Source organism: Lagenorhynchus albirostris, chromosome 7 (assembly GCF_949774975.1).
Source record: "Lagenorhynchus albirostris chromosome 7, mLagAlb1.1, whole genome shotgun sequence".
NCBI classification, from domain to species: domain Eukaryota; kingdom Metazoa; phylum Chordata; class Mammalia; order Artiodactyla; family Delphinidae; genus Lagenorhynchus; species Lagenorhynchus albirostris.
Window position 1 is genome coordinate 83,267,764 of NC_083101.1, and position 19,190 is coordinate 83,286,953.

The 19,190-nt window shown below is 41.1% G+C and overlaps 1 protein-coding gene across 4 annotated transcripts in view; it reads left to right on the forward strand.

Moving 5' to 3' along the window:
• The window catches only part of NTRK2 (neurotrophic receptor tyrosine kinase 2), a 376,063-nt gene that overhangs the window by 215,654 nt on the left and 141,219 nt on the right, over nt 1–19,190 (forward strand). For 2 of the 4 annotated variants that reach the window (XM_060155347.1, XM_060155348.1), the window contains one exon: nt 1,616–2,153. The exons of the other annotated variants lie outside the window; for them this stretch is intronic. In XM_060155347.1, the coding sequence (XP_060011330.1) occupies nt 1,616–1,644 (29 nt within the window). In that variant the 3' untranslated portion in view covers nt 1,645–2,153. Of the gene's footprint in view, nt 1–1,615; nt 2,154–19,190 lie in introns of those variants that run through there. 4 annotated transcript variants of the gene reach the window in all.

Genomic DNA, 19,190 nt, shown 5'->3' on the forward strand with positions numbered 1-19,190 from the left:
TTTTTATCTTTATCTTCAATGTATCTGTTGCCTTTTGTGAAGTCCTGAGTATGACCACTCTGGTGTATGTTTCTCTAGTCTTGATTAGGTTAGATTGTAAGCTCCTAGAGAGCAGAAACTATACTTGTTGAACTACATCTTCATAGCATGGGACATGATGTGCCTTTGATGTTGGCCAGATGTTGACCAGATATGGCTATATATTGCTGAAATATTAATTACTAACAGACTTGTAACAAGTATAGAGGACCTTTTACATTGAGCCTTTTACATTGGGTCCTTTCCTATTAAATTTGCCTGTGTAGACTTTGTTAGATGTATTTTTAACAACATGTTAGCCAGTTTAAATAGATTTAGATAGCAAATTTAGCAGAAATAAGCCTTTAACAAAAAATCCTTTCTTTGAAGATCCTAATTGTAGTCGTTCAGAAATTTAAATATTTCAAAATGCATAGATCTGATGTACAGAGGGATCTGTTGCTATAGACCCATGATATTTTGGGAGCTTAGCTTTCAGTTAAGTTATTCCCATCAAGTATTTTTACAACCAATCTCTAAAGAAGGGCTCTTCCAAGAAGTTGGATAGGTTACATCTGAAAAACAAATTTAAGAAGCTCTCAGAAAAAGTATGGAATTTTTCCCATGTGCTTAAAGCAAAATATCACATAGACAGTATACCACCAAGCTCTGGATCCATCAGAGGCTTGGGTCACAAACCAGCACTTTTACTTCTCTTTCCTAAGGCTGCCTGCTATTCAAAGATGTTGGCTTTATATGTGTGCTCTTACAAACAGTGATCCCAGCTTATTTCACTGAATTGTAAGAATCTAATGCAGAAGGTGAAGTTCAATTCATTACATATTTATTGGCTACCCACAATATTCCTCCAATACTAAGAATTGGAAATTCGGTCATAATGATGGCATGTTCCTTGCCCTCAGGGAGTCTCCTTGGGGAGGCCAGTGGTGAAAGACTTCATCGTATAATCACAATGCACTATGATAGCATAGCTTAGAGCAAGGATCCTAAACCCTGACAAGGATCGGGCAGGTCAGTATGAGAGAAACCGGCTAGATCAGAAAGATGATATGGTATAGTGAAGGTCATGATGGCATGTGGGCTTGGTATTACCAGATACTCCAAGTTTTGCAGAGAGAGCAGGCATTTTATATTTTATGTGAATTCTCCAAGATTTAAAACGCTGGGTGGAACCAACAAAATACATCAGCAGAGTCAGATTTGGTCCACAATCCACCAACTGTTTGTGACCTTAAAGATCAATGAATACATACACCTTATTTTACAGACCATGCTCAGAAATGGCTTGTCCAAAAGTAATACAGCCTCCCTGCTCGTGTAGCTTTGCTCTAAAAACAGAACAACAAACAAACAAAAAATCATGATTAAACCATATTTCTTTAAATGATGTGTAAGATCATTTGAGTGAAGGATGATGATAAATTTTATCCCCCTAAGTAATTTTTCACTCTCAGGAGCTATGTGAGGTTTTCATTTACAAAGTCCAGAGGTTGTTTGCAGGATTTTAGAACAATCTGAACAGGGCTGAATTGCTCCTGAGCACTTTCCAATAGCAAGTCTGTCTACTTTATTGCAGGGCCCAGAGGTTCCCCCAAGACCGCCTGATAATAATTTGGTATTTGGAGGCTCCTGTGTCACTGCAGGAACTAAAGGAGGCTAAATCCATGCCTGATGGAGGAGAAGAGTTCTATGGTTATCTGCAAATTCTGGCCAGAGAACAACTTGACGTCACTCCTTAGCTTCCAAAACCTAGCCAAGCAAGAAGTTGCCTTCCCAAGAGAAAGCAGTGTGCTCTAATGACTAAACCCTCAAAGTGCTATGCCACTCTAACTATAGACCCATCTCCTCGATCAATCAGGATGACAAGATGGAGCTGAGGAGCTCAGCAACATCAAGGCTGGAGTTGGTCTTTAATTCAACTAGTCTGTGTAGACGTGTCTGAAAACCACATCATCTGTCCGCACGGGGTGTTTTCCCAGTAGGACTGACCAACCCGGCTCAAGGGCAGCTGTGCTGCTATCCTCTCCTTGACTGCTAAGAACATTTTTGACAGGGTACAATGGAAACACACCTTCTGAGCTGGAAAAAAAAGAAAGAAAGAAAGAAAGAAAAAGAAAGAAAGAAAAAGAAAGAAAGAGAAAAAAAAACCACTCTAACCAGCAAAACCCCCGAATCATCAATCTTGGGTTCTCTTGAAGGGTGGGAACGCGTTATAGCTTCCCCTGCAGGAAAAGCAAATGCCATAGACTCATTGTCATCCCTAGAATTGTGTCTTTCCTAGAGCAGCCTTGTAAATTAGCTAGGGTCCTAGGCGGAGGGCCTAAATTAAATGAGAATTGTCCTGAAATACATACTGTATGTGTTTGTTCTTACAGCGCATGCCCTCTGTGTATATCTAGGGCTAGTAACTCTGTGGCAGATGCAGATAAGGAATTCTGACTTTTTTCCACTTTAATTCCATTTCCAATGAAATGGATGTTTATTGACTTCCTGCAGCGTGTGCCATACTTCAAGTATTATCATTCATGTGTGTATATATGTTCGTGTGTGTGTTTTCCCATTGGTTACATGCTTATTAGGCAACTCTGTAGATAAGCACAGATTCATAGACCAGCTAAGACTAAGGAGATTAAATATAATAAAGGGAGGGAGTGTTTTAACAGTAGTTGAAAAGATCACACAGGACACCCCTCTTGCGCCCCTTAACTGCCATACCCACCCTGTCATTGTGTTACCAACCAGGGGAGGGAATGGAAGTGGTATTTTTCACAGCACTGCAGAGGTTTTGAAAATGTTTGTAACATTACTTTGGGTACACATGAGCAAAAATTCTGAATCATACCCAAGACCTCAGGAGCTCGTTATATCCAGGGATGAGAGTTATCAGAGGTTATGTTTGAACTTCAGTGCAATCTGTGCCCATGGTCCATTTTGATGGTCCATTTGATGGAAGTAAAAACAGGCAGAAACAATTGCTATAGCACTTTCCTAGGTCCTTTGCCTACTAATTTTGTCTTTCAAAAGTATGTTTTCTTCTAAGTATTTTATTGGCCAAACAATAACTGCTTTGGGAACTGTTTATATCCCTTTGAAGGCCATGGCCTGCACTTTAAAAATAACCTAAGTCTGTTTTGCCCAGCATGAGTGTTAGGGGCGAGAGAACGCAGTTATTTTAGGATCCTTAGAAATTGCTTCGTTTATGGCACAGTGGGCTGACGACTCGTTTCATGGGGGTCTTCATGGCACGTTGCTCAGCCTCTGTAGGTCCCAGTGCAATTCTGTCTCTTGATGCCATAGTCCCCCATTGCCAGCTATAACAGCTTGATACTATATTCTCCTTTCAACTCCAGAGGACATGGTAAGAAGCTATCAAATAATGCTGAAAAAAAAGCAACTTGAGTTCCCTCGAAGAAAGGAAACGAATACATGCTGCACAATTACATGTAAAACGTAAGCCATGTTACAAACTCTATTGAGAAGGAGATTTGTTAGGAAACCAGTTTCAAGCACATTTACAACTAAGTAAAATAAGAGACATCATTCTATTAGCATTTGACCGCTGGGTGACATTATTTGTTATCAAAAAAGAAATACCACCCAGTTACAGGGTACCTAGACCTCTTAGAGAAAACAGTCCACCTTACATTTAATGACTAAAAGGGAAAAACAATTATAGATTTAGATCAGGGAGACACTCACAATGGTATTCTGATTTTACTTCCACATTATCGGCCAACCAAGAGGGAATTATGCACCCCTCACACGTCAGACAGTTCAGTCCACTTTCACCAAATCATCAGTGATGTGCTGGAAGCATGCAGGCAGATGCAGGATGCTACTGCATTTCTTCTGGGTATTTCCCAACGCCCAGCCCAACTGGAGAGCGGATACCAGCATGATGAATCTATCAAATGCACCCCCATTTTGGTATCTGGTTGGTCACTCTTGCACGGGCCAGCAGATTGGGGACCAGGACCAGCTCAGCAAACACATATGCAGAGGAACCTCTTATGTTGCTAAGCAGCTCTGCTACCCAGATGCTTTGAACACTGAATGCTCCCTGTCGTTAAGGAGAAATGAAAGAACGGGAGTTTTTCTTGGATGCGATGCTCGCTCACAGTTCAATTCTTCATGGCAGCTAATGTAACAGAGTGCAGGTTTTCTCCTTGTGAAGTTTTCTCTGCCTTTGCTAATTCTGCCAGCCAGAGAGGGTAAGCCACCATGGTTGGGATCTTCTCAGATTAGTCATTATGCCAGCTCTCCTTATGAAGTGCAGCCATCCTGCCTTTCATTCACGATGTTGTAGTTGTTATTTGTTTGCTGTTTTTCTTGGTAGTTGTTACTTCTCTTGAAAGGCATGTAAGATGAATTTGCTCCACACCATGGACAGGAAAGAATTGGAGAGAGATCTACTTAGTTCAACCTGATAACCAAGCACAAAGGTAGTCTCACTCCTTGAGCTCAGCCTCTAGGAGGAAAGCTGCTTCCTGAGATGGAGACAGCAGCCCAAAGGGTTCCTGAGTCCACGCTGCCCTCTGTCTGAGCCGGCTCCCTTTGGCTGAGAAGATGCTGTGTGTTTCTGAATGCTTGGGCTCCCTCAGGGAGGGAAAAATTAGAAGGCGGCATTTGTGGCTCAAAGGAGAAGGACATGTCAGTATCACAGTGACCTCCCCTCCACCCGCAGGGCTGAGGAGGTTCTTAGGCTGCAAAACTTTCAGTTTTAAAACTGGGACAGTCCTGGGCAAATGATAATGGATTGGTCACCCTAGTTGGTATAGCTCTGATGATTTCTGCTACTAAGACAGAATTAAGTCCTCCTTACCCAAAATGCCTGCAGATACCCTAAAATGTGATTCTTTAAAATAAATAATATAGGTTGTAGTTGGAAATTTGGAAAACGTAAGAAACAAAGATGAAATAAAAACTCATCTATAATTCCAACAGAGATAATTGTTGATAATATCCTTTGGATATCCAACTTCCTCGTCTTATGAGTGTCCTTTTAACCTCCTGTGATATAAAGTCTAACCACTTGTACCCTGGCCTTTATTTGTACTGGGCTTTGTTCATATTTCTATAGTAAAGGCTTGTCTTGGGTGAATTGTGTTGGAAGGTCCATAGGAGGCTCGCTGGGTATATTATTGTCAGTGTCAGATTTTCTCTTTGCTTGATGATGCATAGGGATTAAGACAGAGCTGGGCTGGACTGGCCATGGCAGGTCGGGTTTCGAGGGACCGTGAATCCAGAGGAGCTTAGCTTTTCCAGGGTGAGTGTCACAGAGGAGACGAGCCTTGTGTTATGGGCCTGGAGGACTCAGGGAGCAAAAGGGTCCCGGATCTGCCAAGGCAGGCTGAGCACTCCAGTTTAGGGTCAGCTCTCTGGATGACTCCAAATGTAGTCGTCTGCTCCGCTGGAGCAGATGATCAGTTTTTGCCCCCAGTTCTTCACCCCAGCTGGGTAGCTCCTTTCAGAGAGCCAAGCGTGCTGGATCTGAAAGGGCCAGTCTGGTTACCTCTGATATGATTCTCACTATTTAGAGATGCCTTTTCTTCCACCCAGGATTCCTCGGCTGTGCAAGGACCTCTGATGAATTGGAATCTCCCCTTAATCATTCAGCCTCACCTAAACTTGATGGAGTCAGTAGCCTAATATTCTCCAGTCTTCCCCTCATGAAATGCTTCCTCTTCTCATGTCTCAGGCATCAAGGCCCAAGCTGGGGTTCTGGCCAGGGGACTTCTATCAATAGTATGACATAAAGGAGTATTTCAGAGTTGGCATTTTGCACAGTAATATTAAAGTTGATAGGTTCTAAAAATGAGTTCAGAACACATATTTTCCTATGATTTGTAAGAGATTAGATTTGTGCGACTTTGAACCAAGGGGGGTGGGAAGAATTCTAGAAAGGAAACAATAATCTAATGCCTAGTTTCTCTATTATGCTTATCAGTTACTATATACGTTATAAGTATGGGTAGACATCAACATGCTTTTTACCCTGTTGCTATTATTTAGCACATTTATTTAACCATGCCATTGACCTTCTGGGTGCATTAAAGTAGAACCCAGGTCATTATGAGATAATGATGGCATTTAGACTAAGTGCAATATTCCTAATGTTCCAATAAGTGGTTGATATAGAGGGGACAGGATACCATCCCACACTATCTAATTATATCAAAAGAGCTAGTCTCCATATTATGGAATGCTTTCCTTAGAGGAGATTACATGATATATCTGCTTATAAAATAAGCAGAGGTGGCACCACTGAGTAGCCATCTCACATGTTTTCCTGAAAGAATGATGGATTTTCAGATCTGTTTATACTCTCATACCCACTACCGATCCCCACCCTTGCTCCTGAAAGGAGTTTGCTTTTACGAGTGAGTTGCTAATGAACAGAGAGAAGCTAACTGGTTACCCAGGGACCTAGTCTTACTTTCTATTAATAGAGTACTCCGGCTAGCTGGACTAATTGGCCTCACATTGTCTCTATCCTGGCTTTACTTCCTCTGACCCATAAACATCAAGTCCTTTTTTGCCCATCTCATTCTGTCATCTTCCCTCCTTTTCTCTATATATTAGGGTTCAGGAACCATGATGCTAATGATGACATTTCATCCAAGTTCCTAGTTCCATTAATGCCATTTCCTGATATCCAGAGAAGCAGTTATGATTCTGTCTCACTGCTTAAGCCTTATTTTGAGAGGACCATTTTCTTCTTTTCCAAGTGCTGTTCACTTTTAGGATATTTCTCTCCCTCTTAAGAGCCTTAGTTTTGACTAACATACCTTTGTGTACATATAAGGTTTTAGTTTTCCTTGAGCCCTACCTAGACCTTTATCAACATTGGTTTTGGAAGAGGAAAACTCTCATTTTCTTAGTAACATTTTGATGATGGGGAGCTCTGCCTTAGATTTCTGAACTCCTGAGCTTTGAGGAAGAAGACAACGGCCAAGTAGCAAAGGGAATGACCTTATCACTCACTTCCTGAGTCATGCGTCTCCTCTGGGCTTGTGTATACTCTCTGCTGTTTCCTGCACATTGCATCCCAAGTTTTAAATTAAAGTGGATCTTAGCCGGAATGGGGTCTAATGACTGATGCATGGGTACAGTCCTTGGTGTTAACAACCCAGGGCCTTCTTTTGTTCTTGTAGAAGAGATCTGTGTTTTCGAGGGCCAAGCTTCTGCATGGGGGCCAAGCTATGGGAGGGGGTTGTGAGGTTGGGGGTGAATCCATATGGTCTTCACACCTTCTGCCCACTTTTGGAAAGAGGGGGCTTGTGTGGATTGGTATGGATGACATTCCCCAAGCAGATCCTTCTGCTAACGGGCACCCAGCGTGGTCCTCTCTCGGAGGTCTCCCTGCTTCCCCATGACAAGCAATGAACCCCTTACCGCTTGCTGGGCACCTGCCTGCTGCTTTGCCGTGCTGGTCTCAGCACGGCATCTCCCTCTGATGCTGCACCACGATCTGCAGAGGTGGGAGACGGAGGGGTCTCTGTTGACTGCTACATGTTGCTTAACTTTATTTCCCTCTCTTATGTTTGAAGAGAGTGGACCTGAAACATGACCTGCATTCTTTTACTATGTTCAGAACCTCCAGGGCTTGTCCACACATATGTATAAATGATAATAGAGCTTGGAAATCTTTATTATACAGACACGCTGATGGAAATGAGATCTGTTGTATTGGAATTTGTGATGTAGTTGATCAGTCAGAACCAAACTCGTACACCAATAAAGACAAGAGTGTCAGATTAATGGTCTCCATTGCCTACTTTTTATCACCTACTAATAATTATTTTTACATAAACTGGAGAATATAATTCAGTGTTGGGATTCCTAAAGGCACTACAGACAGCCTCCTAGAAGTTGTCCCGCTGATTCCCGTTTAGCTCCCAAGCAGCCCCCTCTGCACCCAGCAGGGCCAGGATTAGGGTAATGTGGGGAGGCCCTCAGTTAAAGTGCAGAATTTAAAGGGGCACCAACAAACTCAGCCATCAAGGTAAATCATATTTCAATGCAATATTTTAAAAGCCAAAAATTAATGAAAGAAATCTATGAAGAAAATTTTAAAATTTTTAATTAAGACAGGATTGAGAGGGTGGGGATTAGGGTGAGGTGAGTGCTACAAATTCAAGGTCAAATACTGTCATTATTTGAAATTTCAAGTTTTTTTCTTCATAGATGTTTTTGTTAAATTTTATTTTTTTAATATTACATTAAAACATTATTCATAATGTTTTGATATTTTATATTAACTATAAATGGAATATAATCTTTAAAAATTGTGAGTCACTATATTGTACACCTGAAACATATGATATTGTACATCAACTATACCTCAATAAAAAATAATTTAAATAAAGGGAAAAAAAAAAACATTATTCATGTCGATTACTGAATTTGTGGTGCTCCCTTAAATTTTGTGCACAAGGCAAGAATCTCACTCCCCTCACCCTAGCTTGGCCCTGGACTCAGGCTCCTTTTGGCCAGGATCTTGTGTAAACCTCTGGCCTTTGCAAAGCTCTGTTTTGTATACGTTAGCTGCTGGGTTGATTAGCTTTCGGTCTTCTCTCCTTTCCTGCATTCCTGGCCTAATTGTCCTTCCTCCCTCCATCCCATCTGCCCCTGGAGATACATTTCTCTGACTCCCTTTTGCTCAGCCAGCCTCAGCATCCCTGGCACTAACCATCCTGTGCTATCTGCTGAAATATCTGCATAGATGGGCACTCTCATCTTCTGATGGCCTTTTTTCTGTATGTGACTCTCCAGAGTGAGGAAATGAATCAAGACTGCCACAAAAAAAAGAAAAAAAAAAAAAAGAAAAGAAAGAAAGACAAGAAAAGAGAGAGCAAGAGAGATTCTTTTAAAAAGGCAGAAAGGATAGGAGGGTCCAGGGATCTTCTTAGCAAATTTGAGAATTAATCTAGGGAAAAATTGGATAAAATTTTTAAATATAAGTGAAATTAAAAAATATATTAGATATTGCTTCATTTCCCCACATTTGGAGTTGTAGTGTTAGATTTGCTAAGTTAGAGATACATACTCTTTGGGATTTAAAATACTCCATTTTCACTTAGCCTATTCCTTAATGTCACGAGCCCCTTTTGTAATGTGTGCATTTTTGATTATTTTAAACAACCAATATCAAATGCCTTTTATGTGCCAGGCCTTATGAGTTGCATTTTCACATTAAAAAAAAAAAAAAAAAGAGGAAGCCCTGTCAGCACTGCAGGATAGATATTATTACTCTGTTTTATAGATGAGAAAACTAAGGCTCGGAGAGCTTGAGAGGAAAAATAATGAACCCAAATTACAGCCCCAATGTGGGGGAGTTTCTGTTCAGTCCCCAGTCGGCCTCCCTGAAGTCTGGGGCTCTTTCCAGCTGAGTGCGCTGCTGATCTTTTCCAAAAATAGCATGGAGCAATTTTGAAACTCTGCAAGAGGAATTGTAATGTTGGTGTTGTACCTTTCATGTGGGCTTATCAAGGTAGGCTGAGGGTATTAACCTTCAAACACGCAGCCAGGGTCGTGCCAGACAGCGGGGAGTGGGTTTATTGCTGGGGAGAAAGGAGCCAGTAGTAGGCTGACCCCGGGCCCAGTCTCTAATGTAAGGGTTGACACAGGGGTCACTAGGGAGGTCTTCTCAATGGAGTCGTTACCAGAAGTACTAAGTAATCATGAATAATAAACTCTTATTTTTATTTTTTCTGGTTAAAATCATGTAAAATCCCTCTTCCCCCACCCCAACCCACTCTAAAATGTTGGCCTTTTTTGTTTTATTTCAGAAAACCCTAGGAAAAGAATCCTATATCATAGATCTCTGACTCTTTCTTGGACACCTTCACTCCTCTGAGATAAGCACATCACTTTTCCTAGGTGAACTTGATGTCTATCTCTCCAAAGACAGAGTTCAAAGAGTACCAAGAGTTTTAGGAGCCAGATGAAGTGCACACATTTACTGAGGTTTGTAAACCAGTGTTGCGAGGGTTAAAGCACCCACAGCATCTGCCTGGGTCACCCTGTTCCAGGGAAACCAAGAGGACACAGGCTAATACTGCCTTCTCGATAACCATTCTACAGACAACCAATTTCAATGCCAGCCATGTGTGAACATCTTGTAGGACAGACAAGTCACTTTTCTGTCTTACCCTCTATGACTCATTGTTTTCATTTTCCGTGCAAAGGTCCATGTTTCCAAATTGCCTACTCGAAAGGGGTCAAGATTCTTATAGATATTTAGCCTTTAAGGAGTCTTTTTAAAAAACAGGAATCACCTTTGGTAAGTGGCATTTCTTCCATGGGAAGAGCATGCATCAGGAGCTTCATAAGGTCAGGGAGCTGATATTCTAAGGTGTCTACTTTGTCACAGGGGCATGTACACCCACAGATTTGTAAGTGTGACTTCATGGTAATCTTGTAGTAAGTAGAGTAACACGTGCTCCCCCAAAACATCACATAGCAGTGCCTCACTGCGCATGACGAGTGCAGATGAATTAGAAATGGGGAGGTTAGCCAAAATGAATAAATTCTTTTCTGACCCAATGTTTTACTCTCTTAATTATCTTAATAACTTAGAAAAGACCAGAGTTCGGGGTATGAATTATTCAGTTGCCGTTCAAAGGCCATCATAACAAATAAGGTTACAATCAAACTATTGTTTGTTGGAGACTTCTAGGCCCCCTAGACACCCATGCCTGTAACAGTACAAAGCTGTAAAGCTTGGGCAGCCCTTTAGTGTTTGTTAAGATGCAGCCCGAGAGCGGCTTGGAGAGACTACAGAGGATCAGACTTCACACAAGCAGAGTTGAAATATTTCCAAAGAGAATTTGATGAGTCTTTTGCTTACCCTGGAATAAGTATTGTGTGTGTTTTGCTTGTACCTACCATTTGCCAATATGGAAAAGTTTCCTAATGAAATGAAATCAAACAAATCTTTGACTAATGATACTGTGTGAAATCTTTAACAAAGAAACTCCCGGATAGGGCGGCATAGAGGGGATGAGGATGAAAGTTCAGATTTGGTTCAGCCTGTATAATCATATGTCTTTGTCGGATGATGAATGTGTATAATCAGGAAGTCACGTCTTACCCGGGAATTGAGTGGCAGTAGTCATCGAATGATATTGAAAATCGCAGATGGAAAGACTTATTGACAATTGTGTAAGTTTCTAACCACAGACTGTTCAATGGACAAACAAGTGCTTTGGCATCTCCAGCTCTTAGAACGGTACCCAGGACATTGCATAATTAACATGTGGTGAATAACTGAAGGAACACATGAATGGATAAGTGTATTTGCTGTGCTTGTAACTGTACTGTAGCTTTGGGAGAAAAATACGTCTCTACTTCACCAGGCATCTGACATGGCTAATAAGTTAAATTCTCCTCTGATTCTGTTAGGAGCAGAAGTTAGGCAACCTTTCCATTTGAATTGCTGAATTTGGTTACCCTCTCTGGTCTGCAAAGAGCTCTTAGAGGTCTCTAAACATGGAAATATTTAACTCATGATGGGTTAAGGCATACGAATTGTGATTTGGAAGGTATGGTAGCACAGGGGTTTAAAAGGCATTTAGGGGATAATCTTGTCATTCTAAGTATAACTGCAATGTCTCCATGAGAAAATGACTCCCATTTCTAAATAATCAACGTGGAAATGGACTTTGGTAACTAGATTCATTTATGACTTGAGGAGTCCCTACGTATGAACAATATACCTGACACAATGAAATAGGTAAATAAATATATTTTCACAAACACTTTTTATAAAGTTACCAAAATTTGAGAATTCCTAAACTCCACAATTTGAAGAGGAAAGTCAGTAGGAATTTGGCAAATTTTGCAATCCATTTAATAAACAAAATGTCAAGGTGCCCAAATGGGGTCAGATTAGACTCAGCGCTTCTGATGATGCTGTATCAAGACAATTAGAAACTACGATTACTTCAAAAGTTTACTTAAGAAAGTCAAGTTCGCTAACTCAGTTAATTTTCTTCAGAGAAAATATGCTACTAGAATGCAAAGTGATAAGAATGCTAACTGTGGTATAACTTAGTATTCATAGTATAAGAAATTATTCGGATATTATTTTATTCCCGCCCGCAAGTTCTTAAGTTCCTTTCGGAATTTCATCTTATGTGATTTGATCTGTACCAAATAATGTGAGAAGAGATAATGGGATTTAAGGAGAGGAATGATTGAATCACCATGTCCCAATAAAAAGTATTCAAATTGGATTTCACTACATAATGAATTCTGCTTCAACTTACTTTGACATAAATAAGATTGGGTAAGGGAAACCAGAGTAAATCAAATAAATTAATAAAAGCTATCAGAGCTGCTTCACATTTGTCCCCCAGACAGTGTCTGCTTATTTGTATAATAAAACCTGCTCTCATAAATTAAAACCTAGGCATGCCACTTGGTTGAAAGCAAAAATTTAAGGAAAAGTTAGCACATTTTTGGGGCCTGATTAAGGTGCCTTCTGGTTTCATCAATATCAATAGTCCCTTTGAAAACTGAAACCTGAAACCCAGAAGAACAAGGTTCAACTTTCAACTAGAATTTTTTTACAAAATAAGATTGGAGATACAGGCATGCATGCAATATTGATGATTAGCTGTCCTTCATATTTTCTTAATTACACACATTTACTGAACATGAAGAAATTTTTTCGTTTTGTCTAGATGGAGGCCGTGTCTCTATCAGCATAATATATCACGGTATTTGTGAGTCTCGTGCAAAATTGAATTTGCATCTCTCCTGCCACTCACAGGGAGTTCATTATCTTACAGTACAACCACTGGGAAAAATGCAATTTCCAGTGTTTAATAAAACTGTGGTCTTTTCACAAGGCTTATGATGCTTGAGCAATTTGTTAGTCACAATTGATCACAGATGCTTAACACTAATTATATGGTGGATAGTGCCAGTAAGGGTGATTTTAAATATTTATTTACTATATTTCAATGCAAACAGGGTATTTTGCAACTGCACTGTTGTTTGTACTTCTCAGAGTTGAAGTGTCTTCTCAAAATGTTAAACATAAAAGATATGTCACAAAGCTAAACATACAATATATAAAATATGTGCTGGATGTGGTTAAGAGGCAAGGAAACTGATGGGAAAAGCCTCTACCCTTGCTTCCTAGTTTAGCCATGGACAGTGGAAAGAAATAGGGCATTGACTGTCCTGAAATGTGTCCCTTGGACTAACTAGTACTTTTTAACTCTCTGGGGTAGAGATGATCACTGCGGCCACTTTAAGCTAGTCAGTTTGGAAATCTGTGATCTAATTAAACCTCACTGATCAAAAATTATTAAGCATTTAAAATATGACCTCACTAATTGGAAAACTGAAAGGCCAGAAGCCTGTTTTCTGACGATCCCTTAAAAATGAGGTTCAAGTGACAAATCACTGAAAAAGAACTGAGTTGTAAATAGTGGGGTCGAGCCCTCAAAACGTGATCTTCAGCTAATTAAACAGCTTTTTGAAGGATGGCTATCATATGTGCATGATTTCAGTGGCCCTAGATCTTTATATTAAAGATGCAGTTTAAATTTGAACCACATCTGGTGTTCTTTGTGCTGTAATAAACCAAGTGTGTGAAATTAACTTGTAGTAGAAGTTATCCTTTATTTTTTTTGCTTTGAATAATCTAGAGAAGCATTATGTCATGCACTTATGAAAGCCCTAAGCTGAAAGCATAAACAAGAGTTAGCTTGGGCAACTTCAGAAGAAAAAGGTGTCAGGAGGACCTATTTCCCATGAGGTTTTTTAAACCCAGTATTCAAAATGGTTTTCCAACAGCAATTTTGAAGATGCTGTGCTTTCGTACATTGTTTCTACCAACAGATTACTTAGCCAGAAAGATGAGATCTTCAAAGAACTCATAACACACAGATGGGAAATGGGATTTATACTCGTTAGGGCAGCCCTGTATGATTTTGTAGAAGTTCCTGACTACTATGAAGAATGTGATGTGGACTCAGCTAACGCAGTTCACGGGCAAAGAACTTTCCACAGAGAGAAAGTTAAGGTTACCATACTTTATGAGGTTGAAGATTGTATCCCCATATTTTCTTTTAAAGGTAAAATTTCAGTTTGGACCGTGGATCCATGGAAAGTTGCTTCCCAAGCTTGTGGAGCTGTTGGGCCCCTAAGCTCCAAATTGTCCCACATTTGATGGTTTGGAGAAAGGTAATTGCTACCTGAACACTATCTAGGCTTGGCGTTCAAGTTCAGCCTTAGTTATTATCACCCAAACCTCGTGCTACTGCCACCCCTGGAGCACCCACTCCAGCTTGGTGCCTCAGTGTTTCAGACCAACTTTGCCTCAGTAACATGCACACATTTCTGTTTGTTCTGTCGCCATGCAGAGGTATCTGAGACTGGTCACTGGAGTCTGGAGGCCAAATGCCTTTCCCTGAATGAGTTGATTGAGAAGATTCCATCCTGTCTTTTCATCTCACTATCTCCCATGACCTTTATCTCAACACCTTCTCCTTGACCTGACCCTTCACCAGCTTGAAACCAGTTCTAGCTTCCAGGTTTTGCTTAACAGGCATTTTCTGGGCCACTGAGTATTTTTCACTGGGTAATATAAAAAGGAGACAGAGTGAGCCAGGAAGCAGATGTCTCTTGGGTGGTGCGAGTCTTTGAGAGTTGGAATTTGAAATCTCTGTCTGAAAGAAACAGTGAATGGGTGTAATTAGTCAGGCTGATGAAGGAGTAAAACCTGGTAAGCAATTTTTTTTGACTGGCTTAATGAAAAGCATTAGCTATCAGTTTCTGCCTAAACTCGCTGCGGGTAAAACAAGTGTGGGGTTTGAACAAAAGATAAAGATTCCACGTGGGTTTGGACTCTGTTCCTGAGAATAAGTTTTGCTTGGGCGGTGGTTCATCCAAAACAAAAAAGACAAAAAAAATCAATGACTTGTGTCACTTCTTCACACATTTTATTTTAAGAGAATGGATCATATTTCAGGAAATGGAAGAGGTTCTTGCAAAGGCCACAACTGGTATTTTGTAACCCAGTGTGTGTTGCTCATTTTCTTCTCATCCCCTTAAGCCAGGCGTTTTCCCTAAGTTAGTTTTCGAGGCAAAGGAATTTTTAAGGATTGACTTGAGGTTATCTCCCATCGCCGTGCATCCTCCCCTGATGGCGTGAATCTGGCCAACAGCTGCCAGAGGCCTTGAGACCTATTCATCATCAAGTGACTAGCAAGAAATTAAGTGCCCCATGGAGGGGATGTTTTACTGCTGTCAAAGGAATTAAAAAATAATCCTCTAGCATCATTAATGACAGCTGGTAAAGCCGTGGAGCCAAAAGATGTGACATTCAAGAAGAAAATGGTTTGATCTCCAAAAACAAAAATGGCAGCCTCTCTGAATCTTGACTGTAAGCTGTACTGAGCATCCTTCACAAGGCCAGACCAAATGTATCAGCGATGTGTAAGCTCGAGTCCAGAGTATGGTCCCAGATGCTGTTTCTCTTTCTGGCCATCAACAGTCACTGCCTCTTGAGATGTTAGGTAACCATCTCCAGCAAGATGGCAGTATCCATTCTCAGATTCGCTTTGTTATATAAATTTCAGCTTTCTGGCTTGGATCCCAGTAGAAAAATCTCTTAAATTGGGATTGGACAGAAGGGCTGAATATACACTTTTTTTTTTCCTTAGGGGAAAGATTATTTATTAGTGTTACTTGAGGTCACAAATTATTTTCTTGATAAAGTGGGGGAAAAGAGGGACACATGATCTTGTTTCATGTCCTATTTGCTTAAGATTCAGATTAATTTTACAAGAAGTGACAAAACCCATTTTTTAAGGTACGTGGCTTCTTGACAAACCACAGAGTAGAACAGAAAACAAAATAAATTCTGCCTCATTACTTTCCAAGTAGTTAATAAGGCAAACAAAAGTCAGCCAGGACAAAGAAAGCAGAAGAAAATGTTATTCTTGGGTTCAGATGTTAGAGAGGAACTTAACCAGTTCTAGAAAGGGATGAGGAAAGGAAACTTTTTTGAGACTTACCATGAGCTGTTTCCATGTACATTATCTCAGCTAAAGTTCAGGCAATTTCTTATGAATGAGGAGAGTGAGATTTGGAGAGTCTAAGTAAGACTCATGGTCTAGGTAGAAAGTGGAAGAGAAAAGACAAAAACCCAGCTTCTCCCACCTCAAAGCTACCTGAACACTTCTGTCTCCACCACTCATCTCCAAGCACCTGGCCGCCAACCCTACAGAAATCCCTAAGGGATGGGGCCCCATCCTTAGAGAGCCACACACTATGAAACTGACCTGACCCCAGACACTCCAGCCATAGTAGTGGAAGGTTGAGTCCATTATCAGGACAAATCATGGGTTACAAAATTTGCTTTGGTTGAAATCCTTGAGAAGCTCAGCCTTTATCTGCAGGCCGATTGCCTCATGGATGAACTTTCTCCATTTGTTACCACTGATAGCAATTAATTTTTTTTTTTTTTTTTTTTTGCGGTACGTGGGCCTCTCACTGTTGTGGCCTCTCCTGTTGCGGAGCACAGGCTTCAGACGCGCACGCTCAGCGGCCGTGGCTCATGGGCCCAGCCGCTCCGCGGCATGTGGGATCTTCCTGGACCGGGGCACGAACCCGTGTCCCCTGCATCGGCAGGCGGACTCTCAACCACTGCGCCACCAGGGAAGCCCAGCAATTACTTTTTTAAATGGCTCTTTTAAAACATTTTTCCCTTCCTTTAATTCCAAAACACCCCTGATGCTTTAAGCAGGACCCAAAATATTTTTGTATTTTGAATTTGTATATAACATTATCATTGGGGCATAGTCTAAGGGTATAACTTTTTCAGCCCATTGCCAGGAGGAAACAGCTGTCCTTATAACACCATCATTATTGCTCGTATGGAGACAGTGGCATCAGGAAGATTTGGACTTTAATTAATCCTGGCCTCCCACTGTTGCTCTTGTGTGACCTCGGGCAAGTCACGTAACCTCAATCAGCCTCAGTTTCCACTCTGTAAAATGATATTAACATGATAAAAAATACTCATGGCTACTCTCTTGGGGTACTCATTAGGAGCCAGCTGCTGTGCTAGGTAATGTGCCAACATCATCGCAGTATGCACAAAATGAGGATAGTAAGGCCCCGCAGGTCTGCTTCTCGTGCATCTTCACGGATTTGGAATGCATATAACGCATCTAGTATATTATGCACAGCTCACTGTGGTCAATACGTGTCAACCGTGGTCAATAGACGTTCTCCTGTGTCTCCCTTTCCTTCTCTACCTCAGCTTTGGGTCACATTAGGTCCCCATCGCTCAGGCTTCCGTGCTGGGAAATAATGGGTCCATGGATGTGACTGATTCGTACTAATGATTGCGACCCTTATTGTCCTCATGTGACAGGTCCTGACCCAGGCCGGGGCTTCTTCATTATGTTGATTGAGATTTAACCCTGCTGGGAAGAGCTAAGGGTCTTGCTATGCAGGGGCCATTTGATGAACTGCTGGAGTGAGGGTCCAGTCCTTAGCCTTAGCTTTAGGTTCTTCGCGCTGTGTAGAACAGATGTAGACCAGACTTTCCTGATGTTTTCTCACCGTCTAGGATTAGTTGCAACTGGCCATATGGCTAGAGGCTCTTAGAAACAAGAGTAGTAATTTGAGAGAAGAAAATACACTTGATATAAATGAGGTTCCTACTTCCATAATGTCTTGAAATGATCCCTTGGTACGAACAGGCATGATTAAAAAATGCTTATGTCTGATCATCTACCAAAGGCTTAGGATATGAGGCTCCTCTTGATCATGTAACAACCAGAAAATACACTTGAATCTGGGGGATTATCTTCTCGTGAATTATATTCTAAGGAAATGCCTCTTGATCATCTTCACTGAAGTACCTTGACTGGTAGATAGAGGTCTCAGGGAGTAACTCTAAGTAAGATGCCTTTTTCGATTATAAAATTTCTTTGAGGGGCTTCACTGGTGGCGCAGTGGTTACGAATCCGCCTGCCAATGCAGGGGATACAGGTTTGAGCCCTGGTCCAGTAAGATTCCACATGCCACAGAGAAACTAAGCCCGTGCGCCACAACTACTGAGCCTGCGCTCTAGAGCCCGTGAGCCACAACTACTGAGCCCGTGTGCCTAGAGCCCGTGCTCTGCAACAAGAGAAGCCACCGCAATGAGACGCCCACCGCACCACAACGAAGAGTAGCCCCCGCTCGCTGCCACTAGAGAAAGCCCTCACAGCAACGAAGACCCAAAGCAGCCAAAAATAAATAAATTAAAAAAAAAATTTTTTTAAGTTAAAAACTAAAATAAAATTTCTTTGAAATCACAAATTTTATTTTAAACATAAGTTTTGGTTATCTAATTCTGTGTAGCAAACTGCCCCCAAATTTTAGCAGCTTAAAACAAGAACAATTGATTATTTCTCAGAGTTCTGTGGGTTGACCAGAAGGTTTTCTACTTCGTACGGTGTTGGCTTAGACTTTTGGAGGGTCCAAAATTGTCTCTTGCACATGGCAGGAAGTTGGTGATTGCTGGCTGGGAATTCAGCGGGATTATGTCAAGGCACTCAGTTCTCCTCTACATGGACTTCTGCACATGGACACTTGTACTTTCTCACAGCGTGAAAGACTCAAGGTAGTCAAACATTTTAAAAAGCGTAACAGTGAAAGCTGAAAGGCCTTCTTAAGTCTTAAGGTCTAGAACCAGCACAGTTTCACTTTCAGTTATTGGTTAAAGCAGACTGTAGGGCCAGCCTGGATTCAAAGCCAGAAGCTCACACAAGAACATGAAAATAGGGAGTCATAGTTTATTGAGACCACCAACGTAGCAGTCTACTACAACATGGGAATTTTGCACACTGTCCCAGAATATATGTGTTATATTTTAGTATGAAAATGTATTCCCCCAGGTAGTCAAGTAAAATGAACTCTTATGGAAGTTCCACGGTCTTACTTAACCTTGGCATACTACCATGGACATGCCACTTGGGAAAGCAAGTTCCAGGTTTTTCTTCTTTTCTCAGCTGTCTGGTTGGGTCTTGGGACTTAGCAGGAGGGATGATCTGGGAGGAAAGTGGGATACACCCTAGATAGTTAGTTCATGTATTTACCTCACTTAGTAAGCATCTAAGACTGAATCCCAAAGC